The 26,144-nt window shown below is 37.4% G+C and overlaps 1 protein-coding gene across 2 annotated transcripts in view; it reads right to left on the reverse strand.

Moving 5' to 3' along the window:
• ATAD2B (ATPase family AAA domain containing 2B) overlaps positions 1-26,144 on the reverse strand; it is a 93,389-nt gene that overhangs the window by 14,938 nt on the left and 52,307 nt on the right. The window contains exons 16-22 of one of the 2 annotated variants that reach the window (XM_042469199.1): positions 20,324-20,635; positions 12,818-12,950; positions 11,897-12,083; positions 10,080-10,265; positions 7,214-7,349; positions 5,331-5,512; positions 747-906 (exon numbers count right to left, since the gene is read on the reverse strand). In XM_042469199.1, the coding sequence (XP_042325133.1) occupies positions 747-906; positions 5,331-5,512; positions 7,214-7,349; positions 10,080-10,265; positions 11,897-12,083; positions 12,818-12,950; positions 20,324-20,635 (1,296 nt within the window). Of the gene's footprint in view, positions 1-746; positions 907-5,315; positions 5,513-7,213; positions 7,350-10,079; positions 10,266-11,896; positions 12,084-12,817; positions 12,951-20,323; positions 20,636-26,144 lie in introns of both variants that reach the window. The other variant, XM_042469192.1, reaches the window with a different exon arrangement.

A 26,144-nucleotide genomic window follows, 5' to 3' on the forward strand; every position in this document is an offset into this window, starting at 1 on the left:
GCCACGCCCTGATCTGACCTTTCCAGAACGCAAATAGAGTCGCAAAAAGTGGCTCCTTTTTGCACCCTGGAAAGAGCACAATAGCTGCGACGCTGCGGCTTTAAGGCGTTCCTTTGGCACGGCATCATGTGAACACATCAGAGGAGTGCCATGATGCCCCACACCGTATGGAGCAGCATGCAGCATCACACTGCCCTGTGGGTAGAGTCAGGGCGTGCATAGTGTGGACACCCCCAGGCCGTCCTTTATGGCCAGTGTGCACAGCAACTCAATCTTTTTCATTAAGTCTTTTTAAAAGAGAAACCTTGCATATATTTATGCTGAAGCAGGTCCCAATGAAACCACACTACTATGAAGTAAAAATACTTTGAGATCCAAAGAGCTCCTTTTCAAGCATGTTGAAGGATTCTGGTACACACAACTGAATTGTAATGTGTTTTCTGAACAGCAGGCTTCTGTACTGTATCACAACTTATTTTGAAAGATGTATGAGTTCTTGTTGTTATTTTAAAGGTTTCCTTGTGGCATCTGGAGAATAACTAGAAGAAGCAAACCCAACTAAATTATTTAACTTTTTCAATACTAGCTAGTTTGGGCCAGGCCCTTATATATCTGCAGAGATGTTGGGCAAGGTTTTAACTAAAATACATTTATGAGATGTAGCTTACACAGATACTTGAGCTGCAACAGGCTAAAGAGTCATGTCCTTTCATGTTCAAGCAAAAGAAGATGAAATATTTTCTTACCACCCGGATCTTTGTCAGGATTATATTCCAATGCGTTGCTACAGATGAGATCTATGTCTATTAGAAAATCCTTTGTCGTTAAATAGTTGTGTTTATCAATTTTAGTTATTACTGTAGATAGGTCCATTGGTTCTTTAATAACTTCAAGATAATCTGAAACCTATAATCAAATACCACAGTAAAATGATACTGTTATATATGCTAACTTTTAATATATATACACAGTATAATAATTGCAGTATTCATACTGTCAAACAGATGTAATGCAAAACATTTGCATCCATAAAGCTTTCTTCTAAAACATAATTTTAAAATGTTTTCTGTTTTTAATATATCTGAAGATATATGGGGCTTTTTCAAAGATTCAGACACAAGGAAGAAGAGTATAGTCAAATACATCACACAGATCCAATGGTCATTCTGTTGATAGAAGTGCTTCTTCCAGCAAAACAGGAAAGGTATAATCCTCATGCCCCCACCCTAGCATCCTCAAAACTGGATCTGCAGGCTTAAGAACCCAAGATCAGATTTTCAGGCACACAAAGAAGAAAAACAAGGAAGCAGATTTCCTGTAGTGTAATGTTTCCAAGGCAGGCTCAACTGCTGCTAAGCAGGTTCCTATGCTCCCAGGAGCAGACAGAATCCTTATGGCTGAAAAGCAGATTCCAACATAGATGGTACATTTTGTAACAGAAACCTATGCCACAATTAGGAAAAGGAAAATGGGGTTCCTTCCACCATATTCTTGCCACTACTGCATACTGGTCATTATATCTGCCGTGATATGAGGATCAGGCCTCTCCACAGAACAGGTATGACATTTAAATGTCAGACATCAGACTCTCCATTCCAGTTCTTCCCTAGTGTAAGTACTCCCCACCAATAATAATCATAGAATCATAGAGATGGAAGAGACCACAAGGGCCATCCAATCCAACCCCATGCCATGCAGGAATACAAAATTGAAGTATCCCCAACAGATGGCCATCCAGCCTCTGTTTTAAAAACCCCAAAGTAGACTCCACCACGCTCAGAGTGTATTCCACTTTCGAACAGCTCTTTCTGTCAGGAAGTGCTTCCTAATGTTGAGATGGAATCTCTTTTCCTGTAGTTTAAATCCACTGTTCCATGTATTATTTTCTCAATTAGCAGAAAGCAAGCTTGCTCCTTCCTCAATATGACATCCTTTCAAATATTTAAACATGGCTATCATGTCACTCCTTAATCTTCTCTTCTCCAGGCTAAACATACCTAGCTCTCTAAGTCTCTCCTCATAGGGCATGATTTCTAGACTCTTCATTTTGGTTGCCCTCCTCTGGACATGCTTCAGCTTGTCAACATCCTTTCTGAATTGTGGTGCCCAGAACTGGACACAGTATTCTAAGTGAGACCTGACCAAAGCAGAATAGGAAGTATCCCACATACTAATCTCAAGAGTAACATGAATACAACTAAAAAGATTAACTAAGGAGAGGAGGAGGGAGAATGCCTCATTACAAAAACTCTAGACAGATCCAATTATATGGCCTCGCTTTGCACAGATATCATATGTGTATCTGGCCAGAAGAAAGTCTAAATTGTTAAAACTACCGTGTGCAAACATTTTTAAAACTTGCATTACATAAACCTATATATATATATGGGACCAAAATTACTTTTATGGAAGAATTAATTAATTAATTGTATTTTGATTCTGATCTCAGGCAGTGCTGTGGAGGTATTCAGAATTAATTGTATGCAACAGCCCGTAATTTTATCCATCTAAATAATTTTTCCAGTATTATGCAGTATTAACTAAGAGGGGGGAAATTACTGAAAATTTTCAGTAATAAAATAAAGAAAATGAAAATAAAATTATTATTATTATTATTATTATTATTATTATTACTGAAGCCAATGGGCTCCAACAACAGAATAAAAATATAATAACATTCAACTGAACTTTATTTAAAATCAGTATGGCTTGTTCCAAATAAAGCACAGGATTTACTCCACACATCTCTAGCAGCCATCTAGCTCCAGATCACTAAACAAAGTTTGTTATTAGTGAATTTATATCCCTTACATTCCACAACAATAAATATTCACAGTACCCTTAATCCAATCAATTCTCCTCATGAGACAACAGTCACATTCTATTGATAGCCACTTTCTTCTACTTCACAGCTGAACAAAACAAAATGTTCTAGTCTCTGCATGTAAAAAAGTTCACTATGATACCACACTATTACAAATCCTCCGCCTAACACATTCAAGAACACCTCGGTGACAATGCAGTCTCCAGCCACCTTCTGATTAGCATCTTTTTCTTTCTCTACTTCAAACTGTAACCAAAAAAACAAAAATCAAAAGCTGTTCCACAAGTGCATTATCTAATAAAATGATACCTTTTAGTGTTATATAACAATTATAGGCAAGCTGCTATATGCTATTTTTAAAAATACACACACATTTTGAACTATTCTGGAGTGCAGGATAGGTGAATGGATGCAGATTAGGGAACCCTGGTGTCATTAAATGGCTGTATTCACAAACCACAAGGTTGTGAATTCAAAACAAGCAAGGTGTTCCGGGTTGACTCAGTCTGGCATCCTTTGGTAGGTCACTAAAATTAGTTTGTTGGGTTCAATCAGCTTACGGTTTGTAAACTGCTTAGTACATTGGTAAGTGATATAGAAATGTACTTGCTATTGCTATTTGATAATCACCCATAATCAAAAGTCACCAGAGACTGCTGATGACTCCCATCTTTATGCAGCAGTCAATTTGCTTTTTGTTTAAGTTTGAATTTTAAACTAGGTAACCAAAGTCCTGGTCCTAATTCTGAGATATGTTTCAGCATTTTGTATAACAAGTCAAAATACCACCACCACCACCACCACCACCACCACCCAAATGATGTGGCATGCCACTTAGCTTGACACTAAAGTTGCTTTGAACTTTGCAGCAACTTCCAATTTCCAAATTACTGCCTGAGATCAGAATCAAAATGACTCATTTTTCTTTCACCTTGGTCTGGGGAGAGCATTGCAAATGCAACCAGCAGAATAGAAGACATGTTCAACACAAGTGATGTGTGGCAAGTATTTTGTGAACCTATATACAATTTTTAAAAATTCCAATTCCAATCCCCTTTGGTGACCACTTCTTTTTTCAGCCTGAAAATCTGCCTTTTTGAGAACTCTGGCTACTCCTGGATTAGCATCTTGTCCATTTTAGAGTTTTGGAATGACACTCCTTTTTCTATTTTGTAAGATATTATTTTTGTCAGCAAACTCCAGTCATTTTAGATTTTTAATCAAGGGCTGAAATCCTGTTGTTATTCCCACGTACAGCAAATCTACTGATTTACCTACACATTGACTCACAATTCAACAATCAATTTAATGAGTCCACTCACTCTATTGCTGGGACTACCCAACAGGATGTCAGTCAAGTAGTGTCTTGAAGGGACAAAGCCTTTGGTACAAAAAAGTTGGTCACATAAAACAAAAAAAGATGTAATAACCAAGGCCAGGTCTTGATTTGAGCCACGATTTAACACTGGAACTTATTTTTAATCAACAGCTCAGCTTTGGAACAGCTCTGTATCTCGAAACAGAGTGGTTCTGAACATATGCCAAATGCATTTCTATAATTTATATCCCACTACTATACATTTAGGATGGTAGAGTGGGCTTTCAGAGTAAAGAGAATTGCTTCCAAGATGCTTTCAGCTTTGGCTCAACTCAAAAGCTAACCACTGGTTCAACTACACATTTGCAAAACAAAGGAATTTAAAAAAATGTCTTAGCTCTTTAGATTTAGATTTGTATTTGTATCACATGAGCAAGCATGCATGCTGTCCACCAAACAATCAACCCCCAAACACCAGCATAATACAAATTACATTCTTCTAACACATCACTACAACTTGCTGTTTCTTGGGTAAATTATCTGTGCAAAATTCACTTTTGAAGTTGACCGGGAAAAGGACAGATGTCACAAACGTAACTGTAAACTTGATCTAAAAATCACTAGTACACAAACGGCCCTTAAAGCATATTTGCTTTGCTTTATGTTGGGCATTTGAATTTTTGTTTAATTGTTTTTTGTTTTGTTTTAATTTTGGTCTGAAGGTAAATTTGGCATGTTTAGCTGTAACACAAATGTAATTAGCCAAATCCTATCTTTTTTGTTTGGATTTTTACAAATGGCTACACAAGTAATCAGTGAAATCAAACACTATAGTTTTAGCTTTAGATTTTTCAGTCTTTTCTTCAGCTAGAAACCAACAAGGAGAGAGATGGTTGCTTAATTTGTTGAATTTTTTGAAGTAGATGCTAGAGTTCAATAAAAAAAAAATCAGCATTTTCAATAGCTTAGTGCTGTTTCTCCAGGCATCTACTTCCGATAAGAGAATAAGATTATTACCACAGATGTGGCCTGAACAATATTAAGTTCAATAGTATGTTAGTATTATGGCTAACAGGTTAGATTATAGATATCTTGTGATAATTAATATAATGCCTTTTTTGATTAATTGCTAATAAGGTCAACTTCATCGTTTGCACGTTACTGAAACAAGACCTCTTCAATATCCACCGGTTTGCTGAAGATGTTAAAGCGCTTGTCTGTGGCCAGCCTCTTGGTAACATCCCTGAGAAACAACCGCAGCTCTCTCAGTGTGTTTTCTTCCTGGTCCTCCATTCTCTGCTTTTCTGCCTCTGACATCTGGCGGGTAGGAGATGGTAGGGCAAGAGGGAGCACCTCCATGTCAGAAAGAGCTTTTAAAAAAGAATGGAAAACTCAGGCAAAACAGACTATTCATTGTGTATCCTTTGAAAAATTTATATTACTAATAAATTTTGTACTATTTATATTTTGCATAAAACCAACAACTTTGCGCCCCTTATCTCAGTTTTGCAGATCAAACTAGAAGAACTCTTTTGTAGAAACTTTACAATATTTATGAATGACAGTGTTCAGTACCAGAACCCTTTCCTTCAAGGAAAGAGAAACATCATGGCAAGACTCTTAACATGCTAGATGGCTCTAAACAGCTCTATAAGAGACAGATTAAAAGAGTTAAAACCAAAAAAGATTTCTATTGGTTTATATGGAAATGTATATCCTCTCTTCTCACTGAACAATATTTAAGGCAATTTACAACAACACAGGTGTGCAATATAAGCACACCTTAACAACTTTTAGTCACAGAGTTGATGGTGCAGGCTGCAACATGCTTCTCTTCAGTTCTGTAGTCTTGTGGTAACTACTTCAACCTCTGCAAAATCATATGCCTGGCATGTTATGAAGACACTTACTGCAGTTCCACAGCCTTTCCACAGGTACTGTATGGCACTGGTGCCCTTGCTTCTGAGTATGTAATAAATCCCAAAACCTTTTTCCATGTGCTCTACTCACACATCAAGTACAGTTGTGACCATCAAAGAACTGTCCCTTGCCTTTTGGATCTTCATGTATGGAGAAACTGCAATCCATGGATTACATGTGGCCCACAGGATAATGATCACTCAATTTTGAAACAGGGATTTACATATATTAATTATGCTTTGCATGTATGAGTATTTTCTTTTGTCTTTGCTCATTCTCCTATTCCTTTCACTGGATGAACCTGAGGTCCAGTATTATGAGATGGGGGGGGGGGAATATCTCTACATATTTTTCTTTATCAAATTTAATTTAGAAACCCTGTTATAGCTCCTTTAAGTCCTATTTTTTGCCCATTTCTACATTGTTTTATTAGCTACATAATATCAGTTTTGAGGCCAAATAATCAAAATATTTGGTACACTATCTATTTGCTTATGCCTTTGGGGAGATTCTTCTTGGAAAAGAGCTATATAAATATTGTAAATAAACAAATACAGGTATTGCAATGTCATTTTAAAATTGCCCACCACTTACCTAACACATACTCCTAGCATGAAACTTATCTTTTCCCACTGAAATAACATACTAAATTGTAGATTTTCATTCAGCTAATCACTACAACTGCAAGATATCATTCCTGGCTGCTCACTTCTAGTTGAGGTGTACATCTGGATTTAGGACTTTTATTAAATGTGCTTTACTTTACACTTATTTACAGAGTATTTCATTGGCTATTCTGTGCTGCATTCATCAAATTTCAAAATATTATTTTGGAGTTATTCAATGTCCCGTTGTTTCACTATCATGAATGAGTTGGTATTATTTGCAAACTTAGCCACATCAGTGCTCTTCATAAATTCCATAGCTTATATGAAGTGGGTGGCTGTGAATGTGCTTTGGGCTCCCACCCTCTTTAATACACCATTTCCATCTTCACGTGGAGACAAGTGACTCTGGGAAAAAGCAGCTTAACTGGATAAGAAATCCATAGCCATCACTTCTGATATCACTTCTACTTTTATTTGAAACAGAACCCAACAAGTGGAAGGGAAGATGCTGTACTGTCTGGATTGCACAGAGAATTAACTTACCAATTTGTTTCCTCCTTGGAGGAGGCATTGATGCCTGATTGAGAACCAGCTCTTGGAAAAATTTACGCCTGTCTTCTTCACTAGGTCTCTGAATATAAAAAACCTCTTCATACTGGATTTTAAAGATGCACTTCACCTATTAGTGAAAAAACAGAGGACTTGAAATACTGAAGTTCCTAGCATCTAGTATTTGACAGTGCCATTACAATTCTTCAAAAATGTTTTAGGTGTCATCATTCCACAAATACATTACTCTGAAAACACACCTTACCTCATGCATTGTGACGGACAGTCATGTTTTGGGGCCCTTTTGCACTGCACAGTTATAACATTATGGTGGCACTGTAATTGCCATGACTGCATCCTGTGGGATCCTGGGACTGGCACTTTGGTCAGAGATACCCGAGAAGGGTTCTCTGGCTGAAGATTTTAAAGGACCCTCTCTCATCTGCCAATCTCAGGACTCCATAGGATGCAACAATGACAGTTAAAGAAAAATTGTTGTTTGTTGTTAATGGCTGTCAAGTCGGCTTTAACTTAAGGCAACCTTAAAAATGAGAGCCCTCCAAGTCACCCTGTTATGAACAGCCTTGCTCAGTTCCTGCAAACCCAGGGCCCTGGTTTCCTTGATTGAGTCTCTCTATCTGTAAAACAGTCTTCTTTTTCTTCTTCTTCTCCTCCTCCTATTGCTTCCTATTGCCTTCTACCTTACAAAGCTTCATTGTCTTTTCTGAAGATAATCGATCAATCAAGTATGAATAGGTCCCTTCTGAACTCACCTCATGCACAACTGAACAGTGTGCATGCTAAGAATCATGTTCAGAGACAAAAATTGGTTCTTCACTAATATGAACTTGTAAGCAGTATCACTTTAATTGATCCTGATCACTCTCAAAAGAAATTGACATCATCTAAAGTACTCTTCTACAAAAGGCATCTGGAAACCCCCCTCACAAAAATCTGAACATGAGTTGCTAAAATCTAGAGCCCATTTAACACATAATCTAGAGACCACTTCACCAGAATAAATATAGTCTGAGTTCCAAGAACAATTAATCAAACTAAAAGTCTGAGAATGACAAGTCAAGAGATGGGTTGGGGTTTTTGTTTGTTTGTTTGTTTTTAATCTTTCCAATCACAGACCTTCATATTTTCCTATAAAAACTGAGTATCCCTTACCCAATATGCTTGGGGCCAGAAGTGTTTTCTATTTTGGATTTTACTTATTTATTTAGTTAGTTATTGGATTTTGTAATACTTGGATTTGCATATATTTAACAAGATATCTTGGAAATGAACTGCAAGTCTAAACATGAAATTCATTACATATACACCTTATATGTAGTAGGATAAAGGTACTTCCATATACTATTTTAAATAACTTTTATTTTTAATAAATTTGCGTGCATTGAACAAATTTGTATACCTTGAAAGCAACCACCTATCTCAACCACTTATGTGGACAATTTTGTATTTCAGATTTCCACATAAGGGATGCTCAACCTGTTTTAGCATTCTCAAACTCAAAAGCACCCGAAAAGTGGGGCTGCTGCTCAGGAAAAACTGAAAATAAAGATGCTCATGATCAAGGCATGCAATATTCCATGGGGAGCTCCTTATCAAGGCAAGGGTTTTTCACATCTACTTTTTCTAATTCTATAATTCTGAGACACTGCTCTGTGTAGTCACTGTTTAGGCATATACAGACACCATAAAGGACTATCCTTAAGTTATATCCAAAATCTAGTATTATACTAGAGCTACTGTGTCACCACAACAGACTTCTCCCTTCTCTTCCAGGCCTTAATCAGGGCCATATAAAAATCAAGCTCCAGAGTCCAGAAGGCTGGAAGGAGAATTCACATCCACTCCTAATTTCACTGTTTCACCAGTAGAACTCAAGCATAGAATACTGTAACTACATGTACTCTATGAAGTCTACAACTACATACAGTCAGCCCTTCTTATACACGGATTCAAGCATCCACGGTTTGAAAATGTTCAAAAAAAAGTATATATTTCAAATATAAAACCTTGATTTTCCATTTTTATAAGGCATACCACTTTGCTATGTCATTATATTTAATGTAACTTGAGCATCCACGGATTTTGTTATCCACAGGGGATCTTGGAAACAAATCCCAGCATATAACAAGGGTCCACTGTATTTTACCCCAAAGCACTGTTAAGCAGTATTTCAGCTATAATCATTTTACAGAAGAAATTCAGAATCAAAAGTGGAACAAAAACGCTCTACGAAAAATTTCAACCCTTGTAAAAACTAACAACTGGTTAGTCTCATAGCAGGAAAGCTCAACAGGACAGATATCAAGAACAAAAATATTTTATTTATTCATGTCACAACAGTATGCATTCAATCAACACCTGCAAGTTTGGCAATCAAATGTGAGACTGAGGTGGCAGTTAAAGAGAGAACTGAACAGAACAGAAAAATGCTCCTTGTCAATTCATTCCAGTAGACCAAGCAAGACAATATCAAAGGAGAAAAAACGAGCAAATAGGTAACAATGGGAAACTTTTTTCTATTCTTTAAATAATATATCACTTTCTTCTTCTACACAAAATTTTGAATGCCAGAAAAATTACCCAATCTAAAAATCCAAGCAATGAAGCAATTTCCCCACCACCGCCAATGTTTCTCAACTTGCAGTCTCCCATTCTTATACTACAGGATATCAAATTCTTTCTAATAAGCAGCAATTCTTGCAATGCTGGGACAGAGGTTCCTTCAAAGTCAGGCAAGCTGGGAGAAGTTCCTGCATGTGCATAGTAGGTCTCTCAAGAACAGGTTCATTATTCCTTACAGGGTGCCAGTTTGCTTATCAAAAAATAAGGTCATGCTCACCTCTTCTGGCAGCTCGCTATACATAGTTTCAGAGGTAGAGAGTAGAAATATAGGTGAGAATGATGGTATATCTTGCAGCAAAGTTAGAAATGTAGCTCTCACAGTTTCACTGACAGTTTCCCACCAATCACCAATATGAGGCATGTAAACAATACTTGGTAGTGTTCTCCTTGCTTCACGAAAGATCTAATTAGGAAGGACACTAACATTAAAATAATGCTAACAAATAGTTAACTTTGCTAACAGTTAAGAAGGCATTACACAGACTATCAAAATGTGATCTCCCTTAAACTTCACGCCTGAGTAACATATACATTCTTCTCAGTCATCCTACATCTACAAAGGATCATGAAAGGTGAAAAAATATATATGATCTGAAGAGAAATCAGAATACATTTTACTTTCTATGAATTTGATTGAATTTTACTGAATTCCCACATCCCACCTCTGCTTAGAGTCAGCACATATATTCTCTTTCATTTATGTATTTTCTACATCAAGAAAGTATGGACAATTAACATAAACAAGGCATTGGCAGAAGCTACATCATGATAGAACACAACTGTGTAGAATAGTAAGAACATTATTTGGAAAGATCAAACAATCTTTCAGATAAGTTCTCTAAAGGCGTTTGACAGAAGATTAGCTATTCTGTTCTCATACAAAGCCAACTAGAAGTTTCTGCAAAGTTTCTGTCAATACCATCAGTTTAATTTTAATAAATATGTTACAAAATGACCCAGCAGTTTAGGAGATATTCATCTTGATCATGGTGATTTTTCCCAGCCAAAATATATTGACAGCATACTCTTAAACATATTAACCTAATGTTCCACTGAACTCAGTGGGGTTTACTATATAGTAAGTGTGTTTTTGTTGTCAATGTTGTGTGCCTTAAAGTTGTTTCCAGCTTATGACAAACCTAAAATAAACCTATCATGTGCTTTTTTAAAGTAAGATTTGTTCTGAGGGGTTTTGCCTTTGCCTTCCTCTGAGGCTGAGAATGTGTGACTTGCCCCAAGTCACCCAGTGGGTTTCCATGGCCAGGTGAGGATTCAATCCCTGGTCTCCAGAGTCAAAATCCAATGCTCAAACCACACCCGCCTCCTTCCTCCTGTAGCTTGCACCCCTGAAAAACATCTCTGAAGAGCTGCTGAAACCTCTGTGGCACTTTGGACTGTAGAAAAAAGGTGAAATTGGCCAAGTTCACCATATGCTCCTTCATCTCACTCTACTGTAATCAGGTGCTTTCCACTTGTGGAAGAACAATCCTGTATGAAAATTATTTTTAAAACTTGATAACACTCTTCAATCTGTCAACCAGAAATCTGAGTAAACACAGGGATGTCAGCATTGCAGGTTACTAATTCTACCTGACTAGAGAGCTTTAGAAGTGCTTTGTGAAGATCACTTTCTAGAGAACAGGCTGCATTTGACTTCAAATATTCTTACTCAGACCAAAGAAAGGATACGCACAACCCTCACAGTGGAAATGCTAGCTTATCCTGCAGAGGTACAACTGTTCATGTCTTATGTCATCTTTAAACTAACATATAAATTGCAAAATTTAGTAAACATAATACTGTGGAGAGAAAGGGGTACAGGACTTTCTCCTGGTATTGTTATAACCTCTCATTAAGTTAAGGCTTCTGCTTTACAAAGAGAAATTATCATTAACAACAAAACATCTTAACAGCCCACTGACTCAATGTGTTTGTGAAAGGAGGGGATCAGTATTTTTGTACTGGCACATGGGAGAGGCTCAAGGATTGGACATGTTGAGCAAATTATCAAAAAGGATGTAAAAGCAGACTAACCTGTGCACATGATTCTTCCGGTGTTTTGGCACTGACCGAATAAAGTGCTGGCAGATCTAATCTGTGTACAGCAATTTTTTCAAGAGAGTGCAATAGTGCTGGAGCAAGGTGTGAAGTCTGACCTGAATCTCTTTCTCCTGAAAGCAATAATCTTGGTCTGTAAGAGGTGGGCTGGTGGTAAGCTGACCTGCAACAAAAGTAGCATTTTTTGTAGATGTACGTGTGAAATTAGATGTAAATGAAAGATAAGTTTAGCATTATTAACATGAAGCACTAATAAAAGCAACAATTCTGTTTAGGCATCTTGGAACCACCATAAACTTTCCAGTAAGATTAGGATAAAAATCCAAGGTTCCCGTGAGTTGTCAATTTTGCTTAAAGAATTATAAAATATCCTATCTATAATGAACCTTGCTTGCCCTCTTTCTCCGACCTTAATATTCTCAGGTGAAATAACTTTTTACAATGTTGCAAACAAGCTAAACAATGCAAATAAGATAAAATATACAGTGAGCTGCTTGCACAAGCATTTCCCAGTTATACAAATGCAACAACTTCAGCAATATATTTTTCCAAGTTATCTGGAATAATCATCCAAGGATCACTACTGCCCAGCTTCAACAGATGTGAGAACTGCTGGGCAAACACAGGATAATCAATCTTATAACCCAAAACAGAGAAAATTCATGACCTATGGGCAGTACCCAATAGGGAGATTCTGTGCATGGCACTTGCTAATGACAATAGAGTTGGAAGAGGGGTAATATCATCCCTAAAGCACTCTGAAGGGTTATACATCCCTCCAGATATCATTTTCAGGCAGGATGAAGGACTGTCAAAAGAAGAAGGAAAATTATATGGGTTTAAGCACATGTTGGAGCCGTGAACGACATTTCTGTGCAAATCAGAGCATCTACTTACATTGTAAAATGAAGATATGGTTTAGGTATAGCAGCTGATAATTGTTTCTTTGGTGAGCCTGACTGACAACTTGTCTCAAATATTGATGAAGCATTTTCATCTTCACTGTCATCCAAAATTAGATTTGTTGCATCTATTCAATAAAAAGTAAAAACTACTTAGTACACAACATTTGCTCTCCAAATATAAGGAATCAGATATTTAAAAGTTAATTCTAAGCTCAGAATAAACAAGTTGTTCACATGAGGAAATCCTATCTTGTTTTTTCCCCTCACACAATTTATTTTTCTAATAAAATAGAGCACCTTGAGCAAACAGCATGGATGTAAAACAAAATTAGAGACAGCATTATGGCTTGTGGTCCAGAACAACATGCAGTTTTAAAAAATGCAAAGGTACACATTCTCCTTCTTGGATAAATAGTCTTGGTGATGATGAAATGCATAAACCTTAACTCTCAAGGCAGTACCCTTGTGTTATTCTCCTCACAGAACTTCCTTCATCAGTGGAACTGGGGAAGGGAAGGTCAATCCTCTTCCACATGTAGGAAACCATACACTCTAAAACCTGTTCCAAAGAACTCCAAAACCATTTGGGGGATAGTATAAAGGCCGGGAGGGGGGGATTTCATCATATCAATGATCAGACACTAGCTTTACACCTCACACTGGAAACCACAGGAAAATAATCTACTGCAATGTGAAAATACCAGACGTTTAGAAAAGATGTTAAACAGCAATCTGTGTCAAATAAATTACACAATGGGAAACTTTAGAATGTATGGTGAAGCTTTCAAATTGCTCTTACTTATCCCAACCACCTGGATGTTTCTCAAAGCACCAAAGCCTACAGATAAGACACTTAAAGCAATCTGATGTCACATAATTACTCTGGCAACCCACCAGAATGTAGGGTGTAACACTTCAAAATCACACAAATAAAGGCAGACTTTTCTATTTAAAATGTTAATTCACCAGGATTTTACAAAGATGGTTCCATAGTTCTCATGAACCAACTTCTTGAAGAGTGGAAGCTCCTATGGGAGCTGCTCCAGAAACCCACCCCAAGTAGTATGGCAGGGCATATGGGGTGCCACCTTGGGAATTAACAAAAATTGCCTCCTCGCCTCCATCTTGAAAGAATTTCAACAGAATCATAGCCCTATCCATTCATGGAAAAAGCATTCTGGATCCAACCCAATGCACCTTTGTCTAAGGGGGGGGGGGGGGAGAGAACTATCTAAAATTCAGTACTAAACCACAATTCAAATTACTCTGAAAGGCCCAATAAATTCAAATTTTATTTGTTTTCCTTTCAACAAGGCAAAGACAGACAATTTGTGCTTAGCATTATTAACATAATCCACTAGTTAATGTTTACTCTGGGTACAATAGCTAACAAAAAGCCATAGCTATAATTAGAAGGTATAAAAGCATTTTCAGTTAATAATGTTAATTGGTCCTCCATCACTCTTTTTCAAGAATGGACAAGGAACATCTTAAGTTAAAACAGTGCTGAAGCTAAGGAGGTTTGGAGCAGAGTAGTACTTTGGTTGTGAGCCGCTCCAAGCACTATTTGACAGTTGATAAAGCACTACTTCCAAAAAGCAATGTTTCTCAGCACCATGCAGAAAGATTGCTTTACTTCAGTTCGTTACCCCTGAAGCATAGGAGTATTTAAAGAACAAAAACCCAAGATTTTAGCATTTTTATAGTAGCTTTTAAGCACATCCTTTTACAATAGTTATCTAGGTGCTTAGTGACCCAGCAACTTACACAGCCCATTATCCCAAATTCAAATTCTTTTCTGCATTAAATCAAAGAGCTCCATAAGACAAGTTAGCAGCTGACTGATGTTCTCCAGTAAAATATGATTCAGGCTCATATTCTGAAGTATAGTTTCTGATATCCACGGTTTATTACTTTATTTGTTTATCAGTTTTGTTGATATTCTTGGGATATTATCAATGAAGTCAAAAGGTGTGATATATAACACCTAGAACTATATAATCAATACCTCTGACTCGATTTCCCAGGGGTAGTTTAATGCCCCCAAAATGATATTTAAAATAATCACTGTATATACTTGTGTACAAGTCAACCTAATGTATAAATTGAGGGAAGTTTTAGGGCCAAAATCACGGATTTTGGCATGACCCATGGGTAAGTAGAGGGTAAACTTAGGGTCCTGTAACGAAGGATCTAATGGGGAAAACCAAAGGAAAACATCACTTCCCTCCCTCCTTCTCTGGACCTCTCCCGACCACCTAACACCACTCCCCTGGTTCTGGAGAAAGGTGGTTTTAACACTGGACTGAAAGGGGAAGGAAGTGGCGTTAAATGAGGTGTTTGTTGGGCAGAAAATGTTTTAACATCAGATTTGGAAGGGAAGGAGGTGGAGGGAAAATGGGGCATTCTTGGTCGCAGAGATCCAGATGATGAGGAGGAGGATGGGAAGGGAAGATTTTACCATCCAACTAAGAAGGGAAGGAAGTGGAAGGAAATGAGGTTTGGTGAACAGAGAGAACCAGAGGAGGAGGAGGAGGAAGATGGGAAGGGAAAGGAAGGGAAGGTTTTACCATCCGATTGAGAAGGTAAGGAAAGTGGGAGGAAAGAGAAGTTGTACTTACCATGAAGGGTCATTCTGGGATGGTAGAAGGAGCAATCCACTCTTCTTGGGTTTAACCCCACACACCATCTGTGAGGCAGGAGTCAAAGTTCTTTACAGTTTTTTTTTTCTGTTGTGACTCCTAACCCCCTCCTCCTTCAGTTCCTTTTCCTAGCTCTGCTGTCTTATTGGTATTGTAGTCACTGCTGTTTATATGTATATGTACAATTATCTGCCTATGTATATATACATATACTTATATATTATGTTCATTTCCATAGCTATATTTATATCTATTCCATCCCTTTCCAGAAATGGTCTATTACTTCTAATCAGGGAGGGTGTGGATTGCTCCTCCTTCCATCCCAGAATGGCCCTTCACAGTAAGCACAACTTCTCATTCTCAGGATGGCAAGTGGAGCAATCCACTCTTCTTGGAATATACCCAATCCCTTTCTTTTGGGGGTGGGTCAGATTTCAAATTACTTATCTACTACGGCCTGCAGCATCTGCGGCCAAATACCGCTTGGGCTAATTTAAATTTGTCTACTTTATGTTTTATTAACGTGCTTGGCTCTTTCCCTCCAGCTGTGTCACATATATCTTGCAATGAGGATGATACTGTTGACGATACCACAGATCTTGTTGTCTTTCTTTTCCTTCTGGGTCGTAGCACACTAAAATACATGCTTTTATCCATCTTGCTAGTGTTGTTTTGGATGCCTTGTGCCCTAGTGTTCTAGAGTTAAATGGTACAAACAATTTGTCAGTCTGTCTGATGTGTTCTGTTCTTCTTTTACAGAATGTAACTGCTATTTTTACGTCCAAGGTGTGCCACTGTTTCTCTTTTTGATGTTTTGGTGATGGACAAAAAGTTGGTAAGTATATAATTTCATTGTAACCTATTTTCCTAATGTATTTTGGTACAAGTGATTCATCTAGTGACAATACTAATTTGTCATCTTCAAAACTGCATAGCTGAGATTGAATTGATAATGCTGCTAATTCTGATACTCTCCTCGCTGAAGTTATAGCTACCAGAAAACATACCTTAAATGACAGAGGTTTCAAAGATAAATCCTGCAGATGCTCAAAGGGTGATTTTGTCAATTTGTTGAGTACTATATTCAAAATTTATGATGGGAATCTGTGTACTGTAGAGAAGATTGTTACATTTGCTCCCCTTAAAAATCTCTGAATTTGCTCATTTGATGAGAGTCTCTCTCCTCCAAATTTCAGTATTACCATTAGTGCAGAAACCTGTCCTCAGAGTGTTTGGCCTTAATCCTTTATTTACTCTTTCTTGTAAGAATTTAAAAAAATACTTTATCTCAATGTTTGACAGTCTATCTTTTCCTTTTTGCATCATTACATAAATGTCTTCCAAGTTCGATTGTACATATTTTGTGTAGTTGCTCTCCTGGAGGTCATAATTGTGTCTATTATTTGTTTTCTGTATCTGCATCTTTCCAGATTTAAACCCACAATTCCCATGCAGTTAGATGTAACCATTTGGGATTCGTGGGCCACACCAGACCTTGTGTTAACAAATCTGGCCTTTTTGTTAACCGTACTGGTTGACTGACTAGCAACTCTATTAGCAACGGATACCATAGTCTTCTTGGCCAATTTGCGGCTATAAGCATTACATGCGCTCTCTCCATTTAAGCCTTGTTGAGAACCTTCTGTATTATCTTTACCGGAGGAAAGGCATATAATATTCCTTTTACCATTGTGTGTTCAATGCATCTATTCCCTCCACACTGTAATCCTTCTCTATTGCGTAATATATCCGCAATCTGTGATTCATTCGTGAGGCGAACAAATCTACCTTGAATGGACCAAAACACCTGTTCAGCCTGTTGAACTCCTCCACATGTAACATCCATTCTCCTGGATTGATCTGATGTCAGTTTAGGTAATCTGCTGTTCTGTTCAATGTCCTTTTCAAATACATGGCCAAGATTGATTTGAGATGAAGTTCTGACCAATTCAGTATTTTCATTGCTTCTGACATTAGGTTCCAGGAGTGCAATCCTCTATGTTTATGTAGGAACAATCTGTCATGTTGTCTGTTATTATTAATACATTCCTTTGTTAGACTTTCTTCTGAATTCTGAGTAGAGCCAGTCTTACCACCTTCATCTCTAAATAGTTTATGTTCTGTTTTATGTCTATTCCAGTCCATGTTCCTTGTGTGATGCATAAAACACAATATGCTCCCCATCCTTTCAAACTTGTATCTGTTGTTATTTTCACTTGATGCCTCACTATGACTGGAACTCCTTTTTTCAAGTTGTTGTTCTGTACCCACCATTTTAAGCTCTGACTGACTGCTTCTGGTATCTGTATTACGCAATGAGTTTTCCTCCCAATGTCTTGTTGAAAGGGATGGAGAAGTATTTGTAAGGACCTTGTGTGGTGTCTTCCCCATGGTACTAGGTGCATTGTTAACATCAAAGTTCCCACTGCTTTTGCCAACCTTATCAGATGTGCCTGTTATGATCTTATTAGAACTGATATCACACTCCTTATATTCTGTTGTCTGTCCTTTTGATAAACTCATACACTCTTTTTCAGTATCTGTTTCCACTCCTAAGTTTGTCAATTGTCTGGTTGGTGTCAAAGTCCTCTTTTTATAATTCAACAGGAATCAATACCTCTCCAGTGTCTGAACTGTGTGTTGTGTAGGTTTGTATTTTTCCCATTTTATCTGCCTTCAGCAATATATTGTCTAAATATGGAAAAATCTGTACTCCATGTCTCCTCAGATATGCCATCAATGGTATCAGAACTTTTATGAAAGCCTGAGGCACTAATGCCAATCCACAGGGTAGTGTTTTGAATTGTTAATCCTTGGTTTTGTATGCAAATCTGAGGTTTGTCTGTCCATTGGCACATGAAAATAAGCTTCTTTGAGGTCGAGATAAACTATTATGTCCTGTTTCCTCAGATTTTCTTTGATTGTTTTTAACGTTTTCATTTTGAACTTGAAATATCTCATGTAGCTGTTGAGATATTTCAAGTTCAATACTGGACAGAAACCCTCATTGTTTTTGGGTACCATGAAAAATATTGAGTATACCTCTGTAAACATCTGTTGGTACCTGCTCTAACACTTATATTTGTAACAAATTGTCTACTTCATTTTGCACTATTTGTTGGTTTTTCTTTCTTTTGGCATTGGTGAAGGAAGGTATCGTGATTTTGGCTTTTCTTTAAATAATATATGGAAACCTGATGATACTATTTTGAGAACCCATAAGTATGCTGTTATTTCTGGCCAAAGGTGTGCATAGTGTAATGACCTTCCTCCTACCGCCATGCTTTTCATGTCAGTATTGTGATCTTCTGCGTTTTGTAGTTGAATTTGTTCCTCTTTGATTTTGCCTGCTTTGGAAATTTTGTTTCTCATATGATGTTTGTGGCCTATTCCACTGTTGTCTCTGTGGTCTGAACTCTGATTGTCTGACTAATCCTCTTCCTCCTTGAAAGGAACTGTATGTCCCATAGGAGTTTCTATACTGTTTCGTATCCATATGTTTTCTTTGCAAAGTTGGCATAACCTGCTTATCTTTACTCTCAATTAGCATTTTATCTAATGCTCTGTCTCCAAACAGTAGGGGACTGTGAATGGAACAAATGCCAAATTATTTCTTTACTTTTGGTCTGCTTCCCAGTGATTAAGCCACAGAGAACACTTTGCTATTGTCATTGCATTAATCATTCTCGCTGAGAAAGCAGCAGAATCATGGCCTACATCTACAACATATTGTAGTGCTCTATGTACTCTGTCCAGTGCTTTTGTAATGTATTAACATCCAATTCCTCAGCACATTGAATTTGCTGTATCCATAGGACAGCTGCCCTGGAAAATATGGCTCCCAACACTAAAGTTGCAACAGATCCACCTACTAAGGGAACCTTTAACATTTCCATTGCCTCTTTTTCAAATATGTATAGTTTTTGACCATATTTCTTTGTGGTAAATATGGCCAGGATTTGTACTTATTTCATTTTCTTCTAATTTGAAGTTTTTATTTTTTTTTCCTGTAGTATTTATGAGGAGTGAGCTTAACAACCACCCAGTCTCTTTTCCCCTTAAGCAGCCAGCTTGATTGTCCTCAATTTTGCATTAACTGGAGAGTAGAAATATCTTTTTTAATGTATGAATTTTTTCATCATCATAGGCACACTTGGCAGCAGCCATCTGGGAGAGCTGCATTTGGTTGTATCTTTGGTTTTATTGGTCCTGACGTCATAAAAGTCATATTTTCCCCCTTTCTTTGTTCTCTCCCTTCTTAATTGCTGTACTATTGCCTGTTTGTCCTTCATTTGTCACTCTCTAATCTGACCGGAGAACAAAACTGTAAATAACTATGACTCCTGCCTTGCAGATAGCACATGGAGTTAAACCAAGAGGAGTGGATTGCTCCACCTGCCATCCTGAGAATGGAGTGTTCCATGGTCAGAAAGACCGAGAGGAGGAGGAGGAAGAGAATGGAAAGGGAAGGTTTTAACATTCAATTGAAAAGGAAATCACCTTGTTCACACACAGACACACACTCTTGCCTTGGCACTCTCTCCGAAATCACTGCCAAAGCAGAGAGAGTGGGGCATCAAAGCGGAGCTTTTATCAGGACCTTTCTAAGCAGTATTACTGTATTGACCGTATATAAGTGGACACAGCATAAACTGTGGATTTTCCTTCAATGAATATTTGATATCAAAAACTGTTTTTGAAACTTTTCTTCATTTCAATAACTTAGTCACAGAATGCTGTCTGAAGCACAGAGGAATACAGAAACAGCAGCATCGTATTACTGATTATGGGCTCAGTTTTCAATGCAAACAGGCACTAGAGAAAAAGAATAAATTGAAGTAAAAATATATAAGTACCTTCTCTTTTGTCACCCTGACTGAGTTCAGCGTGAGGAAACACTCTATGTAATACTGCCAGAATATCATTGAAGGTTCTTTCCAACAGTGGCCTTATGATGGGAGACAGTGCATGCCCTGATGACAATATAGCACGCTGAGAGGCAGGCACAATGTTCTGCATTGCATGGTAAAAATCTTGTGCGCTGAGAACTATTGAAGAAACGTCAAGCTGCAGCTTCTGACTGCTCGCATAGATCTGAGGATAGCGCCGTCGCAGGGCAATCAAGGCAGCCTCAGTGCAAAGTGCTTTTATGTCAGCTCCACAATACCCTAGGGCAGAAAAAGAAAACAAACACAAGTTTTGTAAAGGGGCACAAAACGTTTTGCATATATCAAGCACACTCTTGAAGCTGAAAGCACCCTTCTGTCAGATCCATGAACATTTAGCAGTATGCAGAGTTTTAGTATCAATCAACCCTGCCATTGACATCTGAAGAAGCAAATAGTAAAACTCCTCTTATGTGAAGTATAATTAAGGCATAAGAAAAAGAACTATAAAGGAACCTAAAAGAGAAAGGCAAGTGTAAATACATTCTATCCAATACTATCTGGGCCTATGTTTTTAGCAGAGAGCAACATGGTGTAGTGGTTTGACCACTGGACTACAACTATAGAGATCAAGGTTTCACTATCCTAGGAAGGATTTGGGGGGGGGGGGATGAAATGGGTTGGATTATAAATACGCCAGCTGATCAACATGATTCTTCATTTGTTCCCATTCCCTGGAGCAACTAGTTTATAGTTTCATTCATTCAAGATCCCTACCAGTAGAAAGAAGTGAGAAAACTCTCACCAATTCCCCCTTCTCTCTGCTGCCTCTTGTGCCCGCAAAACCATGCTCCAAAGCACTGAGAGGTCCTCTAAGATCCCCTCCATACACCTTGGGTATGGTGAGTACAGCGACAGGTAAAACCATGGAAACGGTTTCCTCCTGTTCTACATCAGTGGGATGATCAGCTGGATTCAAATTACAGGAAAAGAGGTTCCACCTAAAGATGAGGAAGAACTTCCTGACAGTAAGAGCTGTTCACAGTGGAATACACTGCTTCAGAGTGTAGTGGAGGTTTTTAAACAGAGACTGAATCACCATGTGTCGGGAATGCTTTGATTGTGCATTCCTGAACATCAGGAGGTTGGACTGGGTGGCCTTTGTGGTCTCTTCCAGCTCTATGATTCTGTGGATCACACTCCCAGTCATACACAGAAGGGTTCATTCTGTTCATGGATGCCTAGTTAGTTCTCCTTTCCCTCTCCTCGCCTGGAAAGGCTATCTACATCCATGTTAAATTAACCACAGTTCAGCATCAAATGAAAACTGTAAACTACTGTTAACCTTAACTGTGGTTGAACTGTGGTTTGTGGAAACAAGCCATCTTCATAAACTTGGTTTGTCACTGACTTATTTCAACAAAGCATAATAAAGGTTAACTAGAGTGTGTCCAGAACGTATGACGAACTATTGTTAATCTAAAAGAGAACTGAAAGCTTCCAAATTCTTCACAGCTATGCTGAAAGAAGGAAATAGGAGATCCATGGAAGTTCAAGGCTCATTGCAACTTGTTCAACTTGGGGATAGGAAATGTTTGATTCCCTCAGTCCATGTTGGCCCCCAAAAGCGACCCTCTAAAAGTAACTTTATCTCCTGATTCAAAAATGGTCTTTACTGGGCCTGAAACACTTGAGAGATGACAAGAAATTGCCCTACTATGTATGCCCAGAGGCTACGAGGAGTCTTCGAAGTCTTTTTAAAGAGAAAATATAGGGAAAAAATGGAAATGGGTTGCAGCCCTTCAATGTCTAGCAAAGGACATGTGCAGAACCTGGACTAGGTTGCTGTCCATTGTGTTTTAACACCAAGCCATATTACACAGGAAACTACCCAGTATCTAAAGAGACAAAAGATACATCTCCAAAACACACTGTGCTAACTGCCCCCAAATTGAAAAAACTGTGTATGGCATGATCTCAACCAATGCACATTAACATAGGTATTAACATGTTTTTTTAATCATTACGGCAAATACATATAAATGATCAAGCTGCTAGGACATGACCCTGTTGCTCTACCACAAATTTATTTTACACAGTTCCGCAAAAGCATAGAGAGGTCTAAAGGAGTAATAACAAAATGTTGCAACAGATATTTAAAAACATATTGGCTTAAAACAAACCTATATTTGCTCTTAGACATATTACATTTAATTCTATGCAAATATCCTGTTGGGAATTGGATATTACAGTGCAAGATCTTAATTTAGATGCAAAAAAGACTTGAAACTAAACCGAGAATTATTTTTGCCAAAAGAGTAAATGAGAAACACTGCAAATGAATGAACTGCACACATCCTCCTATGTAAGAAACACAAGCTTATGAAAGCCATTTACATAACATTCCCTTTTATATAAGTTCAATATGGTAGTCACTCTTATAACCTATGAGGGAGGAACATTTGGCTGATGTACAGAACCAGAATGGCAAGATTAACTTAGCAAGCAAGCTAACAAAAAATACCCACCTGTGCTAGATTTGTATTTCAACTTAAAACATTTCAACGGGGAACATTACTTCAACTATTGACTCCATGTCTATTTCCATGTCAGTTTCAGCAAACTGAATCAAGAGCTATTACACATCAGTAAAGATACTACCAATATTCAAGTGCCTCTAATTAGGTGAAGGAATAATTTGGTCAAGATTCATTCTGTTTACAGTTGTCTCCTAATAATGAATGCTTTAACAAGCCATTTGGGTAATTTCTCTGGTTTGAAACAAATCCACATAACTCTTTTTAAAAGACCACAATAACTTTGTGGTTCTCAGGAGAACAGATTTAAAATTAGTCTTATTCAGTTTCTTGGCAGGGGAGAATCATTTCAGATTTCTACCTCCTTTACAGGCAATTCCTATGCACTCTCCAGATGTTTTGCACTGTAGCTCCCCAAATTCCTTATTACTGGCTGTGTCTGAAGGACACCAAGTGATGGAAGACTCCCCGATGTATACTATACATTCATCTAGGCTGGCTGACAAAGTGACTACAAGTTTCTAAACAGAAATTAGGAAGCAATTTGATTAATGCATGTGGGATAAGGTGGGCAAGAATACCACAGAATATGTTGAAGATACGTTTTTACTGGAAGTTCTATACAACTGTGCTTTAGGATATTATTTATCTATCTGTGATGTGGTCTCCACTCTTTCATATGGATTTAATGGCTAGTGCCTGAACAAAGACAAAGACTTGAATGGAAAAAGGTAAAATAGACAAAGCATATTAATTTTTTCTGAGAATATATTTTGTAGTCACGCTTTTTAAATATCTAGCAATCAGAAATAGAAGAGCTCCAGAAAAAGGATCATATGCAGAATTTGAGAAGTGGTAGAGCTGATCTGCTGCAGCTCCTCTAAAGAGAACTCTAAAAATTGAAACTTATATAAATGATAGAAAAATCTGTATTATGGAAACTGTAAATAGCCAGGCTTTTAGAAAACAGACAAGGGATTAAAAAAAAAATAGAATCGAAGAGTTTCAGCAGGACATTTGAAATCCCACAAAAGTGATTGCTATTTGTCTCTAATCCATTTTCAGAAACTATTAATTGAAGTAGTTTTCTAAATATGGTTCAGAGGGCATACTGGATAGTGCTAATCACTTATCCTATGGTTTGAGGGGTAAGCAAAAAGAGAATATGACAAGAGGGAGAAAGAGATGAAAGTATAGGTGAGGGTTTGGCATGTTTCGGGGGGGGGGGGGGTAATTTGGAAGGTACTTTGTTTCAGCATTTATTAGCACTACTGAACAATATTACTGTGGCCCGGAGTGGATATTCATAGAGATTACAAACTGCAGCATCCTGTGATACTCAAATCAGAATACTTAATTGTAATAGCTTACCAATAATCTTTAAGTCTTAAAAGATAAGTTACAAAGAATGACTCAAGTTTTAGGAGAATCGTTAGCCATATAATGGTTAGAATACCTTCAACTGGCACATGATGCCCTGCCATATGAAATATACAGAAGCACACAGAGAAGAGCAAAGTGAATCAGTAAAAATTTAAAAGTAGAAAGTATCTGTCATCTGTTTTCCTGAGTAAATAGCTTGCTTGGGAAATGAAATGCAAAAGACAGGTTGGGATTTTAGTAAAGCAGTTGATAAAATAAACTGTACAATATGTAATAGTAAATAACAGGTTAGATGATTGCAAAGCGGAAACTTTACACTGGAAATGCGAATAATATGGGAAGTCATAAATCTAAAAAAAAATTCAGTTACTGGAATTCTGCAACCATCAACTCTGTTTAATTCAATAATGTCAAAGGGGGGGGAGTAGGAAAATAATGATTCAATCACGTTAGGACAATAGAGAAAGGGTTTGGATCACAGAAATGTCTGGGTTATACTCTGTCTCACAGAAGCATGCCCAGTCGTCATATAAGAAAGTTATATTCTCAGAAACTAGAACAAAACACAGGAACTGTCTGTCATCCTCTCATCAATCAGAAAAATATTTATTTTGTTAACATGTAAAAATGGCAGAAGAGGAAAAATCTCAAATCTTAGTTTACATGACACAATCATTCCCTACAAATGAGGCTATCAAGGCAGCAACTGTGTCCAAGCTTTGACAATAATTTATGATCAATTCCAACAGAAAAAGCTACAAAATCGAGCAACTAGACTGATTAAAAGAATGGATAACTTAATTTAAGACTAAAGATTAATAGGGGAAATTACCATACATATATATTAAAAGGGTAACACAACAAATTAGAGGAGTGTCCTGGTTTCAATCATCCATGGATATGAAAATTAATGTCTATACATGAGTCATTAATGGGTTTACTGTGTTACAGTCAAAGGAACTTAGACATTTTTATCAGAATTAAGTAATTATATAATAAGATGGGTGAGTAAACAAGTTCTCTGTAGTCACGATTCAGATACTTATGGCAGCTATTTGACAAGTTTTGTCTGATACCATGATTGTGGGGAGAAAAGCCAAATATATGTATATTTCCAAGAGACAAAAAATTATCCATGTCCAATTGGCTAGAAAGCCAGGAGGTTTTTGTTATAACATTGCTTTTAATATGTGGCATCACTTAGCTGCAACAGTCATCTATAATATGCCCACTGTAAAGCCCTATTTTGACAGTAGTTTATTAGGACCTGGTCTCCACAGGGTAAATCAGCTGTAAAACACTGATATGTCACTGACATAGATAATGCATTCTGGTCCCTTCATTTGGATTCCTTTCTCAATTACTTTTGCATGAGCACAACAAAATGATCCTTGTGTTAATTCAATGATTTTTGCTGCACATGTTGGATTTCAAATGTTTCATTCAAATTCAGATTCTCAGGTTTTTTCCCTTAAAACCTCAACACGAATTGCAAAGTGTAGTTTTAAAGACGTGAGCCAAAAAAAAAAAAAGCAACACACTACCAATTTGTAGGAATTGTGTTCAAAATCTCAAAACAAAACAAAAAGATGTCTGAAGTCCATGTAAGTAATTGCTCTCAATCTATGATAACTGTATAAAATTATGCCTGCACCCTTCAAGCATCATTTTCTTCTTTCTGATCCAATATTTGCACTTGGGATCTCAAAGACAAGCAGGATTTTGTCATAAAAATTGTCTAAAAGGAGTGAACAATGGAAAATGTTTACCAACTGCATCTAACAAAAGGCTAAGCAAACAGGGGTACTGTATTTAAAAGGTCACAATTAATTTTCAAAATGCTGGATAGCACCGTATGTTTCAAACACTTC

The sequence above is a fragment of the Sceloporus undulatus genome, chromosome 1, assembly GCF_019175285.1.
Source record: "Sceloporus undulatus isolate JIND9_A2432 ecotype Alabama chromosome 1, SceUnd_v1.1, whole genome shotgun sequence".
In the NCBI taxonomy this organism is placed as follows: Eukaryota; Metazoa; Chordata; class Lepidosauria; order Squamata; family Phrynosomatidae; genus Sceloporus; species Sceloporus undulatus.